The 27096-nt window shown below is 38.1% G+C and overlaps 1 protein-coding gene across 4 annotated transcripts in view; it reads left to right on the forward strand.

The window, feature by feature from the left end:
- Positions 1-26757, forward strand: part of TRAK2 (trafficking kinesin protein 2) — a 71131-nt gene extending 44374 nt beyond the window's left edge. For 3 of the 4 annotated variants that reach the window (XM_070388160.1, XM_005904243.3, XM_070388170.1), the window contains 12 exons: positions 1186-1302; positions 9992-10201; positions 10848-10926; positions 11846-11976; positions 12409-12483; positions 13787-13924; positions 16007-16086; positions 16391-16588; positions 17896-18194; positions 19735-20001; positions 24064-24169; positions 25774-26757. In XM_070388160.1, the coding sequence (XP_070244261.1) occupies positions 1186-1302; positions 9992-10201; positions 10848-10926; positions 11846-11976; positions 12409-12483; positions 13787-13924; positions 16007-16086; positions 16391-16588; positions 17896-18194; positions 19735-20001; positions 24064-24169; positions 25774-26452 (2379 nt within the window). In that variant the 3' untranslated portion in view covers positions 26453-26757. The remainder of the gene's footprint in view (positions 1-1185; positions 1303-9991; positions 10202-10847; positions 10927-11845; positions 11977-12408; positions 12484-13786; positions 13925-16006; positions 16087-16390; positions 16589-17895; positions 18195-19734; positions 20002-24063; positions 24170-25773) is intronic. The other variant, XM_070388175.1, reaches the window with a different exon arrangement.
- The last annotated feature ends 339 nt before the right edge of the window (positions 26758-27096 follow it).

Genomic DNA, 27096 nt, shown 5'->3' on the forward strand with positions numbered 1-27096 from the left:
TACCCTGAAACAGAGCTCCCATTCAAGAAGCAGCTTGTTTGCAAATAAACACCAACAGTTTGGAGCACCTTCCCTTTTCTACTTTCTTTCAGGCTATTATCTGAGCTCACTTTGTCCATGACATTTTTAGTATATGTAGTGTATCTCTTCTGAGTGGTGGTCTTAGAGAGCTCTCCCTATGCTTCAAGTTCAGTTGATCTTATGGGAATTATCTTTCTCTTTGAAGTACCCTTCTCCTCACATGTCCCCATCACCCCTGGCAGCTCCCCAGAATGATTTTGTGTATGCCACTTAGCCTATATTGAAAATGAAATAAGTGGGCCTTGAAAATTTAGAGATAACCCATCTACCACTTTTCATGTTACTATGGAACAAAAAGAACCTTAATTTTATTTGCAGTGATTAATGTAAGCATAACCATATACCATAAGGCACTTAGATGTTTTACTATATTGATAGTTTTCCATCCTACAGAATACAATCCTCATCCCCACCATATAGAGGGAATCCCTATGCCCTTGCTAAGTTATTACCATCTACCCAGATACAGTGACTCTTGGCTTGGGCCTCCCTTCATCATTACCACTGATTTCTTCAGACTCCCTTCTTCTCTATACTCAAAGAAGAACCCTATAGCCTTGAAATGTCCAGTTTGTTATATCCCCTATTTTATTTCATATCATGGTTCTTAACACCAGTTGACAATAGGGTTCTTGATTGTGCTTTCTTCTGAGCCTATGGCTCTGAATGCATACAAGCTTTGCCTTGGTTTTCAACATGCCTACTGTATCATTACCATGCTCAAAGACAAATGCATTCAACAAATATTTATTGGGCTTTTACTGTGGGTCAGGCCCTGTCCTCATTTTTAAAGACTATATTAGTTTTCTAAGTTTCCAAAATCATAAGTTTAAAGATAGAGTTGCTGTATCCTAACTAATAGGATGATCAATAAATCTCACTTAATATAAGGAAATACTCTCTTGCATTTATAACTACGGTGGTCATCCATTTGACCACATATTTTAAACACCATTTGTGTGTTAGGCCCTGTATTCGTTTGTATATCTGGGCATTAAAATGGGCCTTGATGCTTTCTAGGACATTACTTTTAATGACTGCAGGATTTCTAAACTACTACTTAATTTTGTTTGTACTCAAGACATGTATTTGGTGTTTTAACAGAGGGATCGTGATCTGGAGCTAGCTGCTCGAATTGGACAAGCTCTCTTAAAGAGGAACCATGCATTGTCTGAGCAGAATGAAACCCTGGAGGAGCAACTGGGACAAGCCTTTGATCAAGTATGTCTTGGATCAAGTATTTGCAGCATGAAACATTTAGATTTGGGAAATGGAGAATTTATTTTCCTGGTGTCCCTGAAATGATGACAATAGGTAGACAGATAATACCAGCACATGTTAACTGTTGGTATCCATTGAACTAACCAGTAGAGAAATGAAATGTTAATGTACAGAGGAGTACTCATGTGACTCTACCTTGGTCAATATAAAGTCTATATTGAGTACCTACCGTACTTGTGGCATCCTGTTTAGATTCTAATGGCTTCCCTGATAGCTCAGGTGGTAAAGAATCTGCCTGCAATGCAGGACACCCTGGTTCAATTCCTGGGTCAGGAAGACCCACTGGACAAGGGATAAGCTACCTATTCCAGTATTTTGGGGCTTCCTTTGTGGCTCAATGGTAAAGAATCCACCTGCAATGCAAGAGACCTGGGTTCAATCCCTGCGTTGAGAAGATCCCCTGTAGAAGGGAAAGGCTACCAACTCCAGTATTCTGCCCTGGAGAATTCCATGGACTGTATAGACCATTGGGTTGCAAATTCTAACACTTTATTCTTAGCCCTTTGTGTAGACTTTTTGTATTATCTTAGTATTTTAAAATATACCCCAAAGTAATAGATACCCAAAGAAAGTATCTTTTTTCAAAAACCCAAACAAGAAAAGGAAAAAATTTTTAACTTGTTATCTAGTTTCATTTATATTTTATATAAAGATATCGTGTTTAGTAACAGTCAAGCCTTTGAGTTTAAAGTACTAATTCCCTAGAATTAAAGTTGGTAAGTCATATAGAGTCACACAGCTTAGATGCGGTCCTAAGATGATGGAGGAATAGGACAGGGAGACCACTTTATGCCCCACAAATTCATCAAAAGAACATTTGAACGCTGAGTAAACTCCACAAAACAACTTCTGAATGCCGTCAGAGGACATCAGGCACCCAAAAAAGCAGCCCATTGTCTTCAAAAGGAGGTAGGAAAAAATATAAAAGATAAAAAGAGAGACAAAAGAGATTAGGGACGGAGATCCATCCCGGGAAGGGAGTCTTAAAAAAGAGAGAAGTTTCCAAACACCAGGAAACACTCTCACTGGCGAGTCTGTGGCGAGCCTTGGAACCTCAGAGGGCAACATAACCAGGAGGAAAAATAAATAAATAATTAAAACCCACAGATTCTGTGCCCAACGATAACTCCCCCAGCAGAGAAGCAGCACAGATGCCCACATCAGCCACTAGCAAGCGGTGGCTGGGCAGGGAGGTGTGGGCTGCATTGCTTAGAGTAAGGACCAGGCCTGAATGTCCTGAGGACAATCTGAGGGAACTAACTTGAGAGCAAACCAGACTGTGGGATAGGTACCCTGCGAAAAGCCCTAACCTAAGACACTAATAGGCCCACTCACAGAACAAAGAACTGACTAGAGCTACGCGAAAAGCCCTAACCTAAGACACTAGTAGGCCCACTCCCAGAACAAAGGACTGAGCAGAGCTAGCTGGCTGCAGACCGACTCATCCCCCACTAGAGACAAGCAGGCGAGGGCAGCCAGAGCCGGAAGGGGGCAATTGCGGCCCCAGAGAGGCACCCTTTACCAAACTGTAAGCAGGCTTCATTGCTAACCAAGACTTCTTGGGATTCTGGACGGTTGACATCCACCTGAGAAGGTGCACCAGTTGTACACCCAGAAAGCCGAGTGGGAGGGACGGGGGAGGCGATAAGTCACAGCGACCGTGCTCGCCAAACACCTGGTCACCTGAGCTGCTCGGACGTGGGAAGGGCACAAAACGCAGGCCCAACCGAGTCTGTGCATTTGAGGAGTACCCGAGTACCTGAACCTGAGCGGCTTAGACCTGGGAAGTGCATACAACCCAGGGCTGGCCGCAACAGTTTCCGGCAGAGCAACCTAGAGCCTAAGCAGTGTAGACAGGGAAAGCACACACGCCATGAGCGGGGGCAAACCCAGTGTGGCTGAGACACTGCAAGCACATGCCAGTGTTATTTGTTTTCAGTGTTCCTCCCTCCCCACAGCACGACTGAACAAGGGAGCCTAAAAAAGTGTCCACCACCGCCCCCTTGTGTCAGGGCGGAAATTAGACACTGAAGAGACCAGCAAACAGAAGAAGCTAAAACAGAGGGAACCGCCTTGGAAGTGACAGATGGAGAAGCCTTGAGGCTGCTGTAAGAATAAGAATGAAAACCAGAAGCAGGAGGCTTAAGTCCAAATCCTGAGAACACCAGAGAACTCCTGACTCCAGGGAACATTAATTGATAGGAGCTCATCAAACACCTCCACACCTACACTGAAACCAAGCACCACCCACGGGCCAACAAGTTCCAGAGCAAGACATACCACACAAATTCTCCAGCAACACGGTGACATAGCCCTGAGCTTCCATATACAGGCTGCCCAAAGTCACTCCAAACCCATTGACATCTCATAACTCATTACTGGACACTTCATTGCACTCCAAAGAGAAGAAATACAGCTCCACCCATCAGAACACCAACACAAGCTTTCCTAACCAGGAAATCTTAACAAGCCACCCGTCCAACCCCACCCACAGGGAGGAAACTCCACAATAAAGAGAACTCCACAAACTGCCAGAACACGGAAAGGCCACCCCAAACACAGCAATATAAATAAGATGAAGAGGCAGAGAAATACCCAGCAGGTAAAGGAATAGGTTAAATGCCCACCAAACCAAACAAAAGGAAGAGATAGGGAATCTACCTGATAAAGAATTTTGAATAATGATAGTGAAAATGATCGAAAATCTTGAAAACAAAATGGAGTTACAGTTAAATAGCCTGGAGACAAGGATTGAGAAGATGCAAGAAAGGTTTAACAAGGACCTAGAAGAAATAAAAAAGAGTCAATATATAATGAATAATGCAATAAATGAGTTCAAAAACACTCTGGAGGGAACCAACAGTAGAATAACAGAGGTAGAAGATACAATGGTAGAAATAAATGAAACAGAAAGGAAAAAAGAAAAACGAATTAAAAGAAATGAGGACAATCTCTGAGACCTCTGGGACAAGGTTAAATGCCCCAACATTTGAATTTTAGGAGTCCCAGAAGAAGACAAAAAAAAAGACCGTGAGAAAATACTTGAGGAAATAGTAGTTGAAAACTTCCCTAAAATGGGGAAGGAAATAATCGCCCAAGTCCAAGAAACCCAGAGAATCCAAAACAGGATAAACCCAAGGCAAAACACCCCAAGACACATATTAATCAAATTAACAAAAATCAGACACAAAGAACAAATATTAAAAGCAGCAAGGGAAAAACAACAAATAACACACAAAGGGATTCCCATAAGGATAACAGCTGATCTTTCAATAGAAACTCTTCAGGCCAGGAGGGAATGGCAGGACATACTTAAAGTGATGAAAGAAAATAACCTAGAGCCCAGATTACTGTACCCAGCAAGGATCTCATTCAAATATGAAGGAGAAATCAAAAGCTTTACAGACAAGCAAAAGCTCAGAGAATTCAGCACCACCAAACCAACTCTAAAGGATCTTCTTTAGACAGGAAACACAGAAAGGGTGTATAAAGTCAAACCCAAAGCAATAAAGTAAATGGCAATGGGATCATACTTATCAATAATTACCTTAAATGTAAATGGGTTGAATGCCCCAACCAAAAGACAAAGACTGGCTGAATGGATACAAAAACAAAACCCCTATGTATGTTGTCTAGAAAAGACCCACCTTGAAACAAGGGACACATACAGACTGAAAGTGAAGGGCTGGAAAAAGATATTCCATGCAAATAGAGACCAAAAGAAAGCAGAAGTAGCAATATTCATATCAGATAAAATAGACTTTAAAACAAAGGCTGTGAAAAGAGACAAAGAAGGACACTACATAGTGATCAAAGGATCAATCCAAGAAGAAGATACAACAATTATAAATCTATATGCACCCAACATAGGAGCAGCGCAATATGTAAGACAAATGCTAACAAGTATGAAAGGGGAAGTTAACAATGACACAATAATAGTGGGAGACTTTAATACCCCACTCACAACTATGGATAGATCAACTAAACAGAAAATTAACAAGGAAACACAAACTTTAAAGGACGATAGACCAAGTAGACCTAATTGATATCTATAGGCATTTCACCCCAAAACAATGAATTTCACCTTTTTCTCAAGCTCACATGGAACCTTATCCAGGATAGATCACATTCTGGGCCATATATCTAGCCTTGGTAAATTCAAAAAAATTGAAATCATTCCAAGCATCTTTTCTGATCACAATGCAGTAAGATTAGATCTAAACTACAGGAGAAAAACTATTAAAAATTCCAACATATGGAGGCTGAACAACATGCTGCTGAATAACCTACAAAACACAGTAGAAATCAAAAAAGAAATCAAAATATGCATAGAAATGAATGAAAATGAAAACACAACAACCCAAAACCTGTGGGACACTGTAAAAGCAGTGCTAAGGGGAAGGTTCATAGCAATACAGGCATACCTCAAGAAACAAGAAAAAAGTCAAATGAATAACCTAACTCTACACCTAAAGCAACTAGAAAAGGAAGAAATGAAGAACCCTAGGTTTAGTAGAAAGAAAGAAATCTTTAAAATTAGGACAGAAATAAATGCAAAAGAAACAAAAGAGACCATAGCAAAAGTCAACAAAGCCAAAAGCTGATTCTTTGAAAGGATAAATAAAATTGACAAACTATTAGCCAGACTCATCAAGAAACACAGGGAGAAAAATCAAATCAATAAAATTAGAAATGAAAATGGAGAGATCACAACAGACAACACAGAAATACAAAGGATCATAAAAGACTACAATCAGCGATTATATGCCAATAAAATGGACAACTTGGAAGAAATGGACAAATTCTTGGAAAAGTACAACTTTCCAAAACTGAACCAGGAAGAAAGAAAATCTTAACAGACCCATCTCAAGCATGGAAATTGAAACTGTAATCAGAACTCTTCCAGCAAACAAAAGCGCAGGACCAGACAGCTTCACAGCTGAATTCTACCAAAAATTTAGAGAAGAGCTAACACCTATTCTAATCAAGCTCTTCCAGAAAACTGCAGAGGAAGGTAAACTTCCAAACTCATTCTATGAGGCCACCATCACCCTAATACCAAAACCTGACAAACATGCCACAAAAAAAGAAAACTACAGGCCAATATCACTGATGAACATAGATGCAAAAATCCTTAACAAAATTCTAGCAATCAGAATCCAACAACACATTAAAAAGATCATACATCATGACCAAATGGGCTTTATCCCAGGGATGCAAGGATTCTTCAATATCTGCAAATCAATCAACGTAATACACCACATTAACAAATTGAAAAATAAAAGCCATATGATTATCTCAGTAGTGGCAGAGAAAGCCTTTGACAAAATTCAACACCCATTTATGATAAAAAAAAAAAAAACCTCCAGAAAGCAGGAATAGAAGGAACATACTTCAACATAATAAAAGCTATATATGATAAACCCACAGCAAACATTATCCTCAGTGGTGAAAAACTGAAAACATTTCCCCTAAAGTCAGGAACAAGACAAGAGTGCCCTCTCTCACCACTACTATTCAACATAGTTTTGGAAGTTTTGACCACAGCAATCAGAGCAGAAAAAGAAATAAAAGGAATCCATGTTGGAAAAGAAGTAAAACTCTCAGTGTTTGCAGATGACATGATCCTCTACATAGAAAACCCTAAAGGCTCCACCAGAAAATTACTAGAGCTAATCAATGAATATAGTAAAGTTGCAGGATATAAAATCAGCACACAGAAATCCCTTGCATTCCTATACACTAATAATGAGAAAATAGAAAGAGAAATTAAGGAAACAATTCCATTCACCATTGCAATGAAAAGAATAAAATACTTAGGAATATATCTACCTAAAGAAACAAAAGACCTATATATAGAAAACTATGAAACACTGGTGAAAGAAATCAAAGAGGACACTAATAGATGGAGAAATATACCATATTGATGGATTGGAAGAATCAATATAGTGAAAATGAATATACTACCCAAAGTGATCTATAGATTCAGTGCAATCCTTATCAAGCTAGCAACGGTATTTTTCACAGAGCTAGAACAGATAATTTCACAATTTGTATGGAAATACAAAAAACCTCAAATAGCCAAAGCAGTCTTGAGAAAGAAGAATGGAACTGGAGGAATCAACCTGCCTGACTTCAGGCTCTACTACAAAGCCACAGTCATCAAGACAGTATGGTACTGGCACAAAGACAGAAATATAGATCAATGCAACAAAATAGAAAGCCCAGAGATAAATCCACACACCTATGGACACCTTATCTTCCACAAAGGAGGCAAGAATATACAATGGAGAAAAGACAATCTCTTTAACAAGTGGTGCTGGGAAAACTGGTCAACCACTTGTAAAAGGATGAAACTAGAACACTTTCTAATACCATACACAAAAATAAACTCAAAATGGATTAAAGATCTAAATGTAAGACCAGAAACTATAAAACTCCTAGAGGAGAACATAAGCAAAACACTCTCTGACATACATCACAGCAGGATCCTCTATGACCCATCTCCCAGAATATTGGAAATAAAAGCAAAAATAAACAGTTCAGTTCAGTTCAGCCGCTCAGTCGTGTCTGGCTGTTTGTGACCCCATGAATCGCAGCACGCCAGGCCTCCCTGTCCATCACCAACTCCCGGAGTTCACCCAGACTCACGTCCATCGAGTCAGTGATGCCATCCAGCCATCTCATCCTCTGTCGTCCCCTTCTCTTCCTGCCCCCAATCCCTCCCAGCATCAGAGTCTTTTCCAATGAGTCAACTCTTCGCATGAGGTGGCCAAAGTACTGGAGTTTCCGCTTTAGCATCATTCCTTCCAAAGAAATCCCAGGGCTGATCTCCTTCAGAATGGACTGGTTGGATCTCCTTGCAGTCCAAGGGACTCTCAAGAGTCTTCTCCAACACCACAGTTCAAAGGCATCAATTCTTCGGTGCTCAGCCTTCTTCACAGTCCAACTCTCACATCCATACATGACCATAGGAAAAACCATTGCCTTGACTAGACGAACCCTTGTTGGCAAAGTAATGTCTCTGCTTTTGAATATGCTATCTAGGTTGGTCATAACTTTCCTTCCAAGGAGTAAGCATCTTTTAATTTCATGAAATAAACAAATGGGACCTAATTCAAATTAAAAGCTTCTGCACAACAAAGGAAACTATAAGCAAGGTGAAAAGACAGCCTTCAGAATGGGAGAAAATAATAGCAAATGATGCAACTGACAAAGAATTAATCTCAAAAATATAGAAGCAACTCCTGCAGCTCAATTGCAGAAAAATAAACGACCCAATCAAAAAATGGGCTGGAGAACTAAACAGACCTTTCTCCAAAGAAGACATACAGATGGCTAACAAACACTTGAAAGATGCTCAACATCACTCATTATCAGAGAAATGCAAATCAAAACCACAATGAGGTACCATTTCCCGCTAGTCAGAATGGCTGCGATCCAAAAGTCTATAAGCAATAAATGCTGGAGAGGGTGTGGAGAAAAGGGAACCCTCTTACACTGTTGGTGGGAATGCAAACTAGTACAGCCACTATGGAGAACAGTGTGGAGATTCCTTAAAAAACTGGAAATAGAACTGCCATACGACCCGGCAATCCCACTTCTGGGCATACACACTGAGAAAACCAGAATTGAAAGAGACACATGTACCCCACTGTTCATCGCAACACTATTTATAAAGCCAGGACATGGAAGCAACCTAAGTGTCCATCAGCAGACAAATGGATAAGAAAGCTGTGGTACATATACACAATGGAGTATTACTCAGCCATTAAAAAGAATACATTTGAATCAGTTCTAATGAGGTGATAAAACCGGAGCCTGTTATACAGAGTGAAGTAAGCCAGAAAGAAAAACACCAATACAGTATACTAATACATATATATGGAATTTAGAAAGATGGTAATGATAACCCTGTATGCAAGATAGCAAAAGAGACACAGATGTATAGAACAGTCTTTTGGACTCTGTGGGAGAGGTGGAGGGTGGGATGATTTGGGAGAATGGCATTGAAACATGTATATTATCATATGTGAAATGAATCACCAGTCCAGGTTGGATGCATGATACAGGATGCTCGGGGCTGGTACACGGTGATGACCGAGAGGGATGGGATGGGAGGGGGGTTCAGGATGGGGAACACATGTACCCCTGCAGTGGATTCATGTCAATGTATGGCAAAACCAATACAATATTTTAATAATAAAATAAATAAATAAAATGGAAATTATGGGGGAAAAAATACCTTTAGAATGAGAATTTGAAATAAGGCTCTATTCTGATATTTTGAAGTTTCTTCTGTTTTGTTTTGAACTGTGAATATGTCACCTTATGTGAAATTTCCTCCTATATTCCTATTATATTGAATATGGAAATTGGCTTTTCTTTTCACCTACTATAGAAAAAACTATATTCATTGAGTTAGTGCTCTGAAATTATAGCTCAGGAAATATATGAGGCTTTTGACTCTCTTTTTAGCTCTTATTACTTTAATCAATAGAACCTAGAAGCTGATTTTATGATTTTGTTTTATGGCGAGAAACAATTGCCCCATGAATTAGAAGGTATATTACTTGTAAATAATGTAAAATAAAGACTATCTTGTAAATCAAGCCCTTTTGATGTGCAGGTTAATCAACTGCAGCATGAGCTGTCCAAGAAAGATGAGTTGCTTCGAATTGTCTCCATTGCTTCTGAAGAGAGTGAAACTGATTCCAGCTGCTCTACACCTCTTCGCTTCAATGAGTCCTTTAGCTTATCTCAAGGTTTGCTGCAATTGGACATGCTGCAGGAAAAGCTCAAGGAACTGGAAGAAGAGAATATGCTTCTTCGATCCAAGGCACAGTCACATTATTTCTCACTCTCCTTTACCTTAAAGGCTATAAGGTTTAGGTCTAGGTAGTATTGGGGTGAAATATGGCATAACTAAGGACTTGCTATTGACCTTCCATTGGGGGTGGAGTGGGTGGCAGCTAAGGCACAGGTGACTGATTACCTTCCACTGTTACTTAGAGCCCACTGAAAAATGAATAGCAAGCTGACAGGTGAAAGAGGGGAAACCACAGCATACAATATATATGCTGTGGACTTTACACAAATAGCTAAATCATTACAACCAAGGTAAGAACTGTATTGGAAAATGTTTCATGAGCTTATATAATGGGGGAGGGTCAGAGAATGGATCAAAGCAGTGCTACTTAAACAAGTGACATTTTAGTTGAGGCTGACGATTAGCCTATCAGAGATATACGATGGAGAGCAGGGGCTGGGGGTGGTGTGCAAAGGCCCTGCAAGGAATAAGGGGGAGATATTTGTCGTGTCCTATTCCATAGTCTTTATTTTGTGATAGATAAAGCTTTATGAGTTTTTGTTTTCCTTTGCAAGTGATGAACTTTTATCTTAAATGAGTATTAAATGTTTTCTTTAGTTAATTCTAGAAAATCATTAGAAGATATTATCACATACTGATTTTTTTTCCCTTGAAGGCTTGTCACATAAAGACAGAAACTATTACCTATGAAGAGAAAGAACAGCAGCTTGTCAGTGATTGTGTTAAAGAACTTCGTAAGTATTAATGTGTTCTGTTTTATAGCCTCTGGGTAATTCTTTGGTAGTGTATCACTAACTCAGAAATTAGATCAATGATTTCAATAAAAACATGTCAAGAAACAGTTTAAATAGTTACTAAAAATCTTGGAATATAACATTGAGCCCACAACTCTAAATAAAGTTCCATTTGTATTTTTAAGAAATATCTTTGTCATCATTAAATAAAGACCTATATTTCTGCCTGTTACAGCATATTAAAATGAAAGGAACCAAAACTCTTATGTTGTTGGTGCAGAAATAGTCCTGTAGAGAATATGATTGCCAAAGTCAGGAAACTGATTAGTAGCAAAACTAGAGCTTAAATGATGGTGTAAAATATAACATTCAGTGAGTATCTGTGTTTCTATAAAGGAATATATTTTGCTTTCATGTATTATTACCTAAATTAAAAAAAAAATAAATCAGTTGGGAAAAGATCAGCTTTACTAGAGAAAAAGTTTGAATCTCTCTGTAAGTGTATAGCCTTTGTTATATTTGTTGAGTTTGATTCTCATTTCTTTTGGGACCTTATTTATATCCCTGATGATTACTCAAAAACATAGTGTCTCAGCACTTGCAAACATATATAATTCACCTATCTTTTTTCAGCTTTATCCTTCATAAAGAAAAAGACAGAGGCAAAATCTTTAGCTTGTTTGCCTTTATAAGTTATCTCTTTTTGGCTTCAGTGCCTCTTATTAAATTCCCAGCATTTGTCTATTTCAGAAGAACCTTCAGTTTTCTCTGTTGGGTTATTCAGGTTTATTACTTTAAATTTATGTTAAAGAAAAATCAATTCATGATAGCCCAGTGCTTGTTACAAAACAGAATTTGGCCCACAGGCCATAGTTTAATGTCCTATATTTATATTAATTAAAAGATTTTTGTTTTCCAGGTGAAACCAATGCTCAGATGTCCAGAATGACTGAAGAATTGTCTGGGAAGAGTGATGAACTGATTCGATACCAAGAAGAGATTTCCTCTCTCTTGTCTCAGATTGTAGATCTTCAGCACAAACTTAAAGAAGTAGGTTCATTCATTCAACAGATGTTTGTTAAGCACTGACCTAATACTTATGCACTCTGTTAAGTGCTAAGCAAAATAAACATAGTCCCTGCCCTTTTACAGTGCTGTAGTCTTTCTGACTCCTGTTTTAGTCTTCTGTCATAAAATATCGTGAATAACTACTTTCAGATCATTATTTCTTTCCATTAAATGGAATTCTCTTTTCCTCAGAAAGTTGTGGTATGAACTATTGACTCATGCTCTTTGTCCTTTAAACACCTTGATGGATTTTGTGTTCTGCCCATTTTATTGCTATTGTTTGGCTTTTGAAAAATTAGCTTTTGCTATTCCTTTGGACTCTCCCCTGGAAAACATTCTCCAGATGTCTTAAAAAGAGAGTAACCTCTATTTTACGTGAGAAGGTTTCATATGTCTCTTTTAATATGTTGTTAGCATGTGATTGAGAAGGAAGAACTGAGACTTCACCTCCAAGCTTCCAAAGATGCCCAAAGACAATTGACGATGGAGGTAATGAGATCTTCCTTTATCTTGTGTAATATGGGAGAGAGGGATTAATAGTTTCTTTCTTCTTTGTGAATAAGAATGATTAAAGATGATTACCAGGTTTGAAATAACCACAGAAGATTAAAATGAAATTATGAGATCTACAAAATAAAGCTTTTTAAAAATTCTGTCTCTAAAACTAATCATAACATGACAACATCCTTCTTAGCAGGGAAACCTTGAGATTATAAGATTTTTTAGGAATGTATGATCCCTTTCAGGTCTCTGTCAACTAACCTAACAGTTTTTAAAATAAGGCAATCTCCATTTTTAATAAGCACCTCTAGCCCTAGTGATGCTGATCATCTAGTCCACATAATACATACACTTGAAGAACCTTTTGAAGTTAGAATGTACTCTGAAAATTATGTACTGTTTTAACACACTTATGTATTCTAACTATAAAAGAAAGTTTCTGAAACAAGGGAGAAGAAACTACCTGTTTTATGTCGATTGAGTACCCTGATATCTTTTTTTTTTTTTTTTTTTAAGATTTTATTTATTTATTTATTTTGGCTGTGGTGAGTCTTCATTGCTGTTTACGGGCTTTTCTCTAGCTGCAGCGAGCAGGACCTACTTTCTTTTTTTTTTTTTACCATTTTATTTTATTTTATTTTTCCAATTGCTGTTGCATGCTTCTCATTGTGGTTGGCTTCTCTTGTTATGGAGCATGGGCTTCAGTAGTTGCAGCTCATGGGCTCTAGAGCTTGGGCTCAGTAGTTGTGGCACATGGGCTTAGTTGCTCCATGGCATGGGGGATCTTTTTGGACCAGGGATTGAACCCACTGTCCCCAGCACTGGCAGGTGAATTCTTAACTGCTCGACCACCACAGAAACCTGCACCCTGACATCTTATAGACGTGATAGACTTGATCTTGTCATTTGCAAGCTTCAGAGAGATGTTTAAAAATATACATATCTAATACTGTGCTAAACTAACTTGACCATAGCTATTATACTTCCTCTATAAGTTTTTTTTTTTATATAAGAAGCATTAAATACTGAATTGACAGCTATGGTTGTCTCAGTTACTTTTCACATTTTTAGGAAATCATGTTTGTATATAATTCTGGCCAAGACACCTCTAAATCTGGCAGCTGGAAATATATATACTTTCCTTGCTTAGGTTGTTTCAGAGTCTTTGTAGAAAATTTAAATTCATAAAGTTAGTCCTCTGGATAAAATTTAAACTTATCTCAATTTTTTTTTTTTCCTGTTGTCACTTTGTAGTATAATAAGGTACACTAATCGCCCTCCAATCTTTCAGCTTCATGAGTTACAAGACAGGAATATGGAGTGTCTTGGAATGCTACATGAATCTCAAGAAGAAATAAAGGAACTTCGCAGTAGATCTAGCCCTGCAGCTCATCTCTACTTCTCTCAGCCATATGGAGTTTTCTCTGGGGTAAGGAACTGATAAAAATATTATGTATTTAAGGAAACTTGCTTAAGATTTGATGGTCCTTGAGAGTAACAGGGTTGTTAGTAACCCTATTACCCCTTAATACTTCAGTGTGTATGTATTAAAAAAAAAAAAGGATCCTCTCAAGGACATTCTCCTACCTAACCACATACAACCATCAACTCCAGGATATTGACATTGATACAATACTATCACTGTCTCATCCACAGAGCCCATTTAAATTTCGCCAATTGTCCCAACAATGACCTTTGAAGGGTACATTGCATTGGGTTGTTACAGTCTGGAACAGTTCTTCTGTCTTTGTTTTGTCATTTATGACCTTTGTAGAATGTCTTCAGTTTTGATTTGTCTGTTGTTTCCCCACAATTAGATTTAGGTAATGCAATGGCACCCCACTCCAGTACTCTTGCCTGGAGAATCCCATGGATGGAGGAGCCTGGTAGGCTGCAGTCCATGGGGTCGATAAGAGTTGGACATGACTGAGCGACTTCACGTTTACTTTTCACTTTCATGCATTGGAGAAGGAAATGGCACCCCACTCCAGTGTTCCTGCCTGGAGAATCCCAGGGATGGGGGAGCCTGGTGGGCTGCTGTCTATGGGGTCGCACAGAGTCGGACACGACTGAAGCAACTTAGCAGCAGCAGCAATGCATTTTCAGCAGAAATAATGCCATATTCTCCTCAGTGCATTGTATTGGGAGGCACACATTGTCTTTTTGTCCCATTACTGATGATGTTAATTAACTTTGATCCCTTGGTTAAGGTAATATCTGCCAGTTTTTTTTCACTGTAAGGTTAGTCATTGTTAATTAATTACTAGTTAATTGAATTAACATTACTAATTAACTTTTCAGTGATGAAAATTGTCAGATACTACTTTAACCAAGTGATCAAAATAACTATTTTGGGGTGATACTTTGATACTGTTTAAATATTATGTTTCCCATCAAGCTTTACCCACTAGTTTTAGCACCCATTAATTGGGATGTATCTGACTCAGTTATTACTATGATGGTTGCCAAATGGTGACTTTTTAATTCCATCATTTTTTTTCAGCTTTTTAAAATTGGCATTCTTTTGTCAGAACTTTTCTGTCTCATTTATTTATTCATTGGTTCATTTAGGTTATGCAGTATAGACCCATGAATTCCTATTTTAATCAGTGGATTATAAGCCATCATTACTCTTTTTTATTTTGATACTTAAATTGTCCCAGATGTGGTCAGTAGGATCTCCTTCAGGCTCTTCTTGCCCTTTCCCTGGCCCGGCCTTCAGATCAGCCATTCTCCAAGGAGCTCTGGTTATTTTTAGTGAGGAATGATACTTAGAATCCAAAATCTGGGTGCTAGGTATGCCTTGCCACTAGAGTTATTATTGCTTTCAGTCCCTCTCAACAGATAGAGCTAGGAAATATATGTATGTTCATATGCACTCATATAAACACATGTATATCTATCTTTCTATTCATATCTTATGTTTCTATGCATATTTAACATCATGAGTTCACACCAGTACCTCCAATTCTAGTCATTGTCAGCCCCATTGAGTCTACCATCCATGCTAATTGAATCTTCACCTTTGATCAGGGGAAGGAGAGGATTGCTGATTTTTATTTTAAACAATTTTTTATATTGTAAAAGCTTTACATGTTCATTATAGAAAAGTTAGAAACTAGAGAGGACCAAAAAGAAATGGTTAAATACTATCAAATCCTGACCTCCACAGAATCACTATTAACCTCTTGGTTTATAGCCTTTCAAACCTTTTATTTTTGTGTATCTGTATATGTAATACATTTATATATCATAATTGGCTTTTCCCATTGCTTCCTGTAAAAATATATATGATGAAAAAGTAGTCGTTTCTTGTATAAAAGCTACATTTCCAGAATGTCTCTTTTCTTCCCCTGCATTTTAGCTTATGACTGTTTTCTTGTGTTTTCTTTTACTGTAACACTGAAAGTATTGGATTCTGGGAATTCTATTAGATAATTGAAAGGTCATTTATTTCTCATAACAGGCTTCTTAGTTAATCACTGTTAGTACCCTCAAACTCTTTTCTTAGGAATCTCTGGCAGCGGAGATTGAGGGGACCATGCGTAAGAAGTTGAGTTTGGATGAGGAATCTTCTCTCTTTAAACAAAAGTAAGTACAGGTCGTATGTGTTGTTACTAGACCATTGGGATGGAAATTGAAAAGCAGCTACAATCCAAAGTGACCAGTATTATGAGATTCAGTAGTATATCTTCTTACTATTCAGTTCTTTCCTGATAGTGCTCCCATCTGTGAGAGCATTCTCTTGTCCTGAAATTTATTTTCTAATAATTTCTCCCAAACTTCAGAGGCTCTTCAGGGTGGCTTTGTTTTTAATGAGCTGCGTTTACATGCATCTTTTCTAGAGTACTCCAATGGTAGGCAGTGGCAATAATAAACACTTCTTTTTTGACAGAGCCCAACAGAAACGGGTATTTGACACTGTCAAGGCTGCCAATGACACCCGGGGTCGCTCTGTCCCATTCCCAATTCTACTGCCCATCCCAGGCTCCAACCGCTCGAGTGTCATCATGACAGCAAAACCATTTGAATCTGGCTTAGAACCAACAGAGGGCAAAACAACCCAGAAGAGTAACTTGGAGGAAGATCCAGGGTAAGAAACATGGATTCACACACAAATTTCAGCATTGTTCTGTGCTGTCTGAAGACAACACTGAAAGGAACTATCAGTTCGCATTCAGTAGTGATGCCTTGTATCATTATTCGTTAGACGGATCACTGGAGTGAAAGGTTTAATTAATTATATTCAAAATGGAGTTTGCATTGAACTATAAAATTCTTTACTTCTTTCTTCTCTGGTTTGGCAAAATTTGAGTCTCTGTCTTTGTGTTCAGAATCAAATTTGTTTGAATCTGTTTGGTCATTGGCAGTTATGCATAGCATTAGATGATAGTTTCTCATAACCCGTGCTCATAATTTCAGCTTTGGTGCCTTTACGATAAACAATAATCTTGAATACCTATTAAGGAAAACTAGATTGCTCTTAATTTCCTATTTGTTTAAATTGAGATTTCTGTTTCTGTTTTTTTATTAATTCAGTTCATTGAATTTTGTTTAACTAGAAATTAAAGAGAATTACTGGAAAGTCAACTGAAAGTTTTTGAAAATTAGATGTTTGGCACCTGAGAGAAGTCATTCCTAATGCAGAAATCCATTACCCTGGGTTTTTTATTGTATTGTCTGGTCTTAGGGGTAGATTCTGCACCCATGGTAGCCTTATGTGTTGATACTACCTCATTGTACACAGTTACCTTAGGAAAAGATCTAACAAGAACATCTATGTGAATTCACACGTGGAATGCCTAAAACTTGGCTTACTACTCTTTCTTTTGGTATCAGTTGTAAGATATCTCCGATTTTTTTAATCTTGAGAAGTGAAAAACTGTGTTGCAGAGCTATGAAAATACAGTATTTATGAATCTTGTTTTCTTTTAAATGTCTGCAGTATTCATAGTGGATTTTATGGCCTAAAGTAAATTTTTTCACATTTTAATATTTTTGAAATTGTTTATCTTTTGCCGCTAATGATGTGTTGTAGTATAATGAGTAGCATTTTTAATTTCTTAGTAATACATAAAATAATGATACCTCTTGCCCTCAATGGTATTATAGATTCAGTGAAACAAGATAACATTTATAGCTAAATGAATTAAGTGAAACAGAAATTTTAATAAACACAACATAATATAGCCTATCTGAAGTCATCTGAAATGATCTATAAAAATGGTACAACGTAGTATTAGAGATCTGGGTTTGTTACTATTTCTGTATTCCAGCTATCTAAGAAAAATACGTGTTTTTAAGATCAGTCTCTCGAACATTCACCATTGTGGAAAGGAGAGCTCTTTGCTGTGCTTCTGACCCTCACAGATGTAGTCAGTGAATATGATTTTCCCATAGGAACATCCAGAAGGCGGATCAACCAGGACCCTCTACAGAGAGCGATTTGGCAACAGCACTTCATCGCCTTAGTCTTCGGCGACAGAACTACTTAAGTGAGAAGCAGTTCTTTGCAGAAGAATGGCAGCGGAAGATCCAAGTTCTGGCTGACCAGAAAGAAGAGGGTAGTGGCTGTGGCACGCCCACAGAGAGCCTGGCCTCCCTCTACACCGACCAATCGGAGATCACAGACCTAAGCAGTGCCAGTTGCCTTCGAGGTTTTATGCCTGAAAAATTACAAATTGTCAAGCCCCTTGAAGGTAATAAGTGAGGGCCATTTCTAAGCGATGTTGCTTATGGTTTTGCCTTCCCCTGGAAAGGACATGTCTCTTGTAATTGTGCAGGAGCTATCTTTATTATCCCTAAATCTTCACTGTTCATGTGACCATGCACTGCAGAACTTTGTGGAAAATTAATGAAGAGATTTGCATTCTCCACGCCATCAGCTGTCAGTTCTCTTCTACAGATGTTGTTTTTATACAAATGTGGGGGAAGAGAAGTAATCTTTTCTTGTCCTTTGCTGAGGAATATCCTTGATAGTGGGGCTTTCCAGATAGCACTAGTGGAAAAGAACCCACCTGCCAGTGCAGAAGATGTAAGAGATGTGGGTTCAATCCCTGGGTTAGGAAGGCCCCCTGAAGGAGGGCACAGCAACCCACTCCAGTATTCTTGCCTGGAGAATCCCATGGACAGAGGAGCCTAGCAGGCTACAGTTTGTAGGGTTGCACAGAGTTGGGCATGACTGAAGCAACTTAGAATGCATGTACACATCCTTGATAGCAGTTTTCATGATAAGATAAATGAGATATGACAGATGAATAAACATAATCTAGATGGAATACTTCATCTCTACCTTTTGTTTCAAGAAAGAGTTCTTTACCCAAAGAGTGTCTTTTACTTAGAGGTATGTGTGCCTGTATTTTTCTTTTGTTCAGTTAGAAAATGTTGTTAATTTCAAGTCAGTTTCTATTCTCTCTTAAAATGGGACTTGAATTTAAAATAAGATTTTTTGTCTTATGGAATATTGACAATCTTCAAATGATCCTCTGCTGTTACCATAAAAGAGTCTGCATTAGACAGAATTTTGAGTTGATAACCTAGAAGGACCTCTCAAACTCAAAGGTGTTATGTTCATTTTATTAATGGTCAGTGCAGATATTTGCAGCTATTTTTAGGATTAAATGACTCTCAGTGACAACTAGCAACTGCATCTGGTGCAGGCACTTGGGATGATTATTAACCTGCATTTGCAGACAGAAATAGTGGGGATATGTTCTCCTTTTATCATTTCCTTAGCTTTCCTACTCTCCCTGAGATCCTGGTGAAAGGACATGAACACAGTGGAGAAGTGTACAAAAAATCACTGTAATTCGATGCCTTCCAACATAGGAGCCTAGCTTTTGAGTTCAAAGCTCGTAAGCATAGTTCCAAAACAGAGGAATATTAATTTTTGTCACCTGGAAAAACACAGCCCCACATTGTACACATCTCTTCTCATCACTGCCTCAGCATTCTAGTTCCTATTAAGCATGTTGACTTGGCTTTTTCACCTTTTCACATCTGCTTTAGATATCCTTTTTAAAGTTAACTTTTGAAATAAAAAGATGATTATTCATACCTTTAGCATCTTGTTAGTTTTCCACAGAGAACTTCAATGTACAAATTTTACCAAAATGTTAAGACTGAAAAAGCAGTTTTATTATTATCATTACTTTTTTACACACATAATTTTAGCTTCTTTCAAGATTTAATATTTGTGGGAAATTTAAAACCTGTTCCTTTTTTTGTTTGCATACTCAGGATCACAAACTCTGCATCAATGGCAGCAACTTGCTCAACCAAATTTAGGAACCATTCTTGACCCACGACCAGGTGTCATCACTAAAGGCTTTACCCAGTTGCCCAAGGATGCCATCTACCACCTCTCAGATTTAGAAGAAGATGAAGAGGAGGGTATCACTTTTCAGGTTCAGCAACCTCTTCAAGTGGAACAGAAAACATCAATATCCCAGCCAGTAACAGGAATCTTCCTGCCACCCATGACTTCAGCTGGTGGTCCAGTTACAGGTGAGAAGAGTATAGCTTGTAACCAGTAGTACTTTGCTTTCTGCATCATGTATGATCAGCTGACTGCCTCTACTTAAGTCTTACTGGAGTGTACTCATCTTGAAAATAGGGTAGTAGAAATGTATAGCGTAAGTGCCCCTTCTGATTCTCTCCATGTCTTAGCCAACCTGCATAAATAGATCAGGCAGAGAGGAGAGAGCAATTCAGTCAATGGTTCACAAACCTTTAGGACTCAGCATCTCTTTAAACTCTTTTTTTTTTTTCAATTGAAGGATAATTGCTTTATAGTATTGTGTTGGTTTCTACCAAAAATTAACATGTATCAGACATAGGTTAACCCATGTCTCCTCTCACTTGAACATCCCCCCCTACCTCCCTCCCCATCCCATCTTTACATTCTTAAAAATCATGAAGAATTCCAGAGAGCATGTCTGTTTGGGTTGTATCTACTTATAATTTACCATATTAGAAATAAAAACTGAGAAATTATTAAAATATTTATTAACTCATTATTTTAAAATAGTTACATATTAACACAAATAATATATTTTATGAAAAACAGCTGTATTTTTTCAAGTAGTGAGAAAAATGGTTTAGTTTTATAATTTTGCAAGTCCCTAATTTACAGATTAATAGAAGATAGCAGGATTCTTGTGTCAGCATCTACAATTAGTCTATTACAATATGTTGTTTTGATTGAGAGTATGAAGAAAATACAGGCTTCCCAGTTGGCTCAGGGGGTAAAGAATCCACCTACAATGCAGGAGACACAGGAAATATGGGCTTGATCCATGAGTTGGGAAGATCCTCTAAAGGAGGGCATGGCAACCTACTCCAGTATTCTTGCCTGAAGAGTCCCATGGACAGATGAGCCTAGTGGGCTGCAGTCCATAGGATTGCAGAAAGTTGGATGTGACTGAAGTGACTGAGCATGCATACTTGAAGAAAATACAGCCTTGCTGTCATCAAAAAATCTGCAAATAATAAATGCTGGAGAGGATGTAGAGAAAAAGGAACCCTACACTGTTGGGAATGTAAACTGGTACAGCCACTGTGGACAGCAGTATGACAGTTCCTTAAAAACTAAAAATAAAGCTACCATATGATCCTGCAATCCCATTCCTGGGTATATATTTAGAGAAAACGTTAATTTGAAAAGCTACATGCACCCCAGTATCCATTGCAGCACTGTTTACAATAACCAAGATATGGAATCAACCTAAATGTCCATCAACAGATGAATGGGTAAAGAAGATGTGATGTATATATATTACATAATACAACAGAATTATTCAGCCATAAAAAGAATGAAATAATGGTGTTTGCAGCAATATGGATGGACCTAGATATTATCATACTAAGGGAAGTATGCAAGACAGAGAAAGACAAATATTATATGATATTGCTTATATGTGGAATTTTAAAAAAACTAATATAAATGAACTTATATACCAAACAGAAATAGATCCACAGATGTAGGAAACAAATTTATGTCTACCGAAAAAGAAAGGAGGGAGGGAGGGAGGGATAAATTTGAAGTTTGGAATTAACAGATACACACTACTACTATTATATAAAATTGATAACCAACAAGGACCTAAGGACCAAATTTACAGCACAGGGCACTATACTCAATATTTTGTAATAATCTATAAGGGAAAAGAATATAAAATAATATATGTTTATATATATAACTGAATCATTTTGCTGTATACCTGAAATACAACATTGTAAATCAATTATACCTCAATAAAATAAAAAAAAAAACTTAAAGTTTAAAAAAAGGAAGTACAGCCTCACACAGATATCTGGTTGGAAAAGGAAAGTGTGTTTTAATAGCCTCTTCAGATACTTGTGAATATTACACCAAAACTTGATAAGTGGTAGTTTCTTTAAGGTTTATAACAATGTAAATCTAAAACTTTTCATACTTTGTTACATTAAAATCTATTAGTCTGTTCTACACTCTGAATACATCTTTTACCCATGCACGATTTTATAACATCATGCACTGGTCATTTGGAAAATATTGGTTCACTAAGTTATGCAGATCTTCCAAATGTTGACACATTTCATTATATAATACAATAAAATCATGTAATATTACCCACCTATCTCATTGGGTAAGTCTTTTAGTACTAGGAAGCTTTCAAGCTCTCAGTGGTGGGTTCAAGTCTACCAAAACAGTCATTTTCACTTCAAAGCTCAAATTTTGTCACTGGCAGCAAATCCTTTCAGCTATTTTCTTGAAGAGACAGGCTCACTACATTTTTTTTTGAAGAAAATGTTGCCATACTGTATAATACAGGGAATTCTGCTCAGTGTTATATGGTCTGAATAAGAGGGGAGTTTGGGGGAGAATGGATACATGTATATGTTTGGCTGAGTCCCTTTGCTGTCCACCTGAAACTCTCACATTATTAGTCGGCTATTCCTCAATATAAAATAAAAAGTTAAAAAAAAATGTTGCCACATATGCAAATCTGAATAACTGCAGTTTTTGTATTAATTGTTCTTTTAAGTAAAAATGCTGTTCTGTCAAAAAAGATAAAACTTAATTGCACTTGTGCTTTTCCTTCATGTAAGCATTGTATCTCTGTATGCTGCAAAGAAGTACTTAATACTTACTTCCCATTTCATCACATAGAATATTAAAAAGATTCAAGGGCCAAGATTTAATAATTTATACTGCTTCATCAAGGGCATTTTAATGTGAATTTGACCTTTTTTTTGCTACCATAGTTGGACAGCAGTGAGAGATGCTAGTACCACTTGGTGCTTTTGCCCTGTTTTGTGCTCAGGAGCCCACAGCTTTATTCAGTGTCACCTTTGCATCAGCAGTGCAAACGCCAGCCCAATAGGAAAGACAGACAGCATCTTAATGTTGCTGTGAAAGTAGTTCTGACCTGTAGATCCCATCAGTTCAGTTCAGTTTAGTCACTCAGTCGTCTCCGACTCTTTGAGACCCCATGAATCGCAGCACGCCAGGCCTCCCTGTCCATCACCATCTCCCGGAGTTTACCCAAACTCGTGTCCGTCGAGTCGGTGATGCCATCCAGCCATCTCATCCTCTGTTGTCCTCTTCTCCTCCTGCCCCCAATCCCTCCCAGCATCAGGGCCTTTTCCAATGAGTCAACTCTTCGAGTGAGGTGGCCAAAGTACTGGAGTTTCAGCCTCAGCATCAGTCCTCCCAATGAACACCCAGGACTGATCTCCTTTAGGATGGACTGGTTGGATCTCCTTGCAGTCCAAGGGACTCGAAAGAGTTTTCTCCAACACCACAGTTCAAAAGCATCAATTCTTCGGTGCTCAGCTTTCTTCACAGTCCAACTCTCACATCCATACATGACCACAGGAAAAACCATAGCCTTGACTAGATGGACCTTTGTTGGCAAAGTAATGTCTCTGCTTTTTAATATGCTATCTAAGTTGGTCATAACTTTCCTTCCAAGAAGTAAGTGTCCTTTAATTTCATGGCTGCAGTCACCATCTGTAGTGATTTTGGAGCCCAAAAAAATAAAGTCAGCCACTGTTTCCCCATCTATTTCCCATGAAGTGATGGGACCAGATGCCACGATCTTAGTTTTCTGAATGTTGACTTCTAAGCCAACTTTTTCACTCTCCTCTTTCACCTTCATCAAGAGGCTTTTTAGTTCCTCCTCACTTTCTGCCATAAGGGTGGTGTCATCTGCATATGTGAGGTTATTGATATTTCTCCTGGCAATACATGGTGCAAATCACACATTGAGAACCACTGGAGTAGTTTGGCTAGAAAGATTGATGACTAGTTCTTAGATGGTTTGATTCTTTTTTTTTCAGAATGTGTTTTTCCCTTGTTTCTAAGCTGTTTTAAATCCGTTTGATTATAATTTCAAATTATTGAAGGATTCAGCTATGTATTGATCAGTGGATACTGTTACAGTGTGTATATTGCATTTCTAGATTGTGGAATTTTTGTATAAAAGATACTTGATAAATGTCATATTATTAATAATGAACTTTCTACATTATTAACCTAGTCTTTCAATTTTGTGTTTGATTCTCTAAAATTCTCCACGTCAGTTGCAACCTCAAACCCAGGCAAGTGTCTGTCCTGCACAAACTCGACATTTACCTTCACCACCTGTAGGATATTACATCCCTCTGATATCACTCAGGTTACCCCCAGGTAAGAGGGGCTGAGCAGTTGGAATCCTTACTTCTTTCTTCAAATATATTTTACTAAATTTCTTTTTTTAATTACTGTCTTTTTAATTCCTAGAATTTTAATGTTCTATGATAATTTGCCTTTAGAATATAATCATTTGATGATTATAACTCTTACAAGGAGACAAAGAGCAAGTATGTAGTGTCTAAATGAAGAAAGTGAGGCATAGAACCTTTGGGTGACTGGTCCAAGGATAGAGAGGTAGTAAATGACCCAACTGAGCCTATACAGAGAATTAGCCAAACTGAACAACTGGAGGAACTAGTTCTCGGTACAGGACTGCCCTCTGTTCTGATACCACCTGCTGGTTCAGGAGATTCCCAAAACCATGCTCTTGTTAGACTGATATTCTAGAAGGACTCACAGAACTCTCTGAAATCTATCGTGCACATGGTTACTATTTATTACAGGGAAAGGTTACAGGATAAAATTAGCTGAAGGAAGAGACTCTGACAGGTCAGAGTCTGGGAGGACTCTACACATGAAGCTTCCTTAGGGTTCATTACTTTCCTGGAATTGATGTTTGACAGTCACACAGAGTACTGCCAACCAGGGAAGTTCACCTAAGCTTCAGGGTCCAGATTTTTTACTGAGCTTTCACTGTGGAAGGCATGATTGACTACCCATATAGTTATAACTCACTATAAATATAAAAACTCACCTCCGGGTCCACTGACCCAAAGCTTCGACCCTGAATCACAGGGTTAGTTTTTCTGGCATGGCCAGTCCCTACAACTATAGGCTATGGCCAAGTCCACCCCAAGATCTAGCTAGTGTGGCCAGTCTCCTTCCTAAACAAACATACTTCTAGCAAACATGGCGTGGATTACCTCCCAGAAGCAGAAGGCAAAGGCAGAAACCTCTGGGCAGTCCAAATCATGTATTACATAGGCTAAAACAATAAGCAATATTGCTATAGTTTCTATCCTACCACTTCCCAAAAGAATCTATGGTAGTTTCCAGAGATACCTAGAACATTGCAGGGATAATGTTAACTAGAAGTAGAGAAGAATAATTATTAAAATAATTTTAAAATATTTAATTATTTAGAATAATTAAAATATTATGAAGAATTAAGTTTCTCCTTCAAAGAGCATCTTAGATTTAATTTTGAAATATTGTATTTTCTAAAGGGTTGAAGAATTGTTAAACTGTGGGTTATCATCTTTTGGTTTATTTTGCTTTACACAATGGATATATTAATAAAAATTTCTGAAGTTTATTTTCTTCAGTATTTAAATTTCTTTGATTTTTTAATCATAAATTTTAGTTATATTTCCACAGGTGACATATTTTAGAGTTAAAATTTAAGAATAAATTTATCTAAGAGTATAGTAAACTTTTTCATATTCTGTGAAAATAAATATGTTTCAGTAAGTTAATGACTAAATTACAAATAACCAATCTTTGAAGTAACACATCAGAATTTTCATTCCTCAGATACTGATGTGTTATCTGTTCCTCTACATATGCTATGGATAACTACTGTAATTACCTTAAATGCTCACTTCGGATTACTTTTTATTCTTAAACACTCCCTCCTGCTTTTTTTTTCCTTTGTAAAGCTCTGGCTTCCCTTCCTTATCCTGTGCAAGCAGTGGTAGCAGTTCATCAAACACAGCAATGAATTCTCCTGCCATGTCCTACAGGCTCAGCGTTGGTGAATCTATCACTAACCGACGAGATTCCACCATAACCTTCAGCAGCACCGTGAGCTTGGCCAAACTTCTACAGGAGCGAGGCATCTCCGCTAAAGTGTACCACAGCCCAATTTCAGAGAACCCCCTCCTCCAGCCTCTCCCTCGAGGCCTGTCTACCCCTTCCACACCACCAAATTCACCATCTCATTCACCTTGCCCTTCTCCTTTGCCCATGGAGCCTCGAGTGCATCTCTCTGAAAATTTTTTGGCCTCCCGACCAGCAGAAACATTCCTCCAAGAGATGTATGGCCTGAGACCATCCCGAAACCCTCCTGATGTTGGCCAGTTAAAGATGAACTTAGTGGACAGGCTGAAGAGACTGGGGATAGCCAGAGTGATAAAGACCCCCGAGGCCCAGGCAAATGGAAGAAGCCAAAAAGCAGAAAATGGTCTTCAAAGACCAAACTCTGCTGTCTATTTAAATTCAGGGAGCAATTTACTGAGTGGACTGAGGAGGAATCAGAGTCTTCCAGTCATGTTGGGTAGCTTCAGCACCCCAGTTTGCACATCATCCCCCAAAATGGATATCCTGAAGGAGGATTGAAGTTCAGCAGTTGACTGATGTCTTATCAAGTTAGCACATGAACGAAAGATTTGCACTGTTTATACGTAGTCTTGTCTGAGAGAAAAGGAATGTCGCAGAAGGGTTGTGAATGTAGAAAGGGGAGGGTGAACGAATGGAAACAGGATTAGCATGAGGTCTGTCTGATAACTTGAAAGTATAAATGAATGGGTCATGAGTATTTGGAGGCAAGGGAAAGAAAAAAGGTTGAATGTAGTCCTTCAGTTGGTTTTTCTTGTCTTGAAAATAAAAAGTGACTAGAAAATAAATCCAGTAATATTGAAACACACCAGAAATACTGAACTTCCTAGTACACTTACTTCTGGTGAGCATAAGCAAGAAGGACCTAGGTTAGGAGATGGGATAGAAGAAGGAGCAGCTTGGACCACTGCCTTTAGAAGCTGTTCCAGAAGGTTGCTGGGGTAAACTCGGTCTGTTACTGAGACAACAGTGATATGGCCTTTATGTTGGCCCCTGTTAACGTCTGGTTAAATTACACATCCATCAGAAAGTAAGCTCACTGCATTATCAAACAAGGAATTTCACCTTTTTCATAAGATCAGAGTAGTGGAGACTCCCTTTTTGCTTTCTGTTTTCAGGACTTTGAACCCCTGGGAGCCCAAACG

Source organism: Bos mutus, chromosome 2 (assembly GCF_027580195.1).
Source record: "Bos mutus isolate GX-2022 chromosome 2, NWIPB_WYAK_1.1, whole genome shotgun sequence".
NCBI lineage: Eukaryota > Metazoa > Chordata > Mammalia > Artiodactyla > Bovidae > Bos > Bos mutus.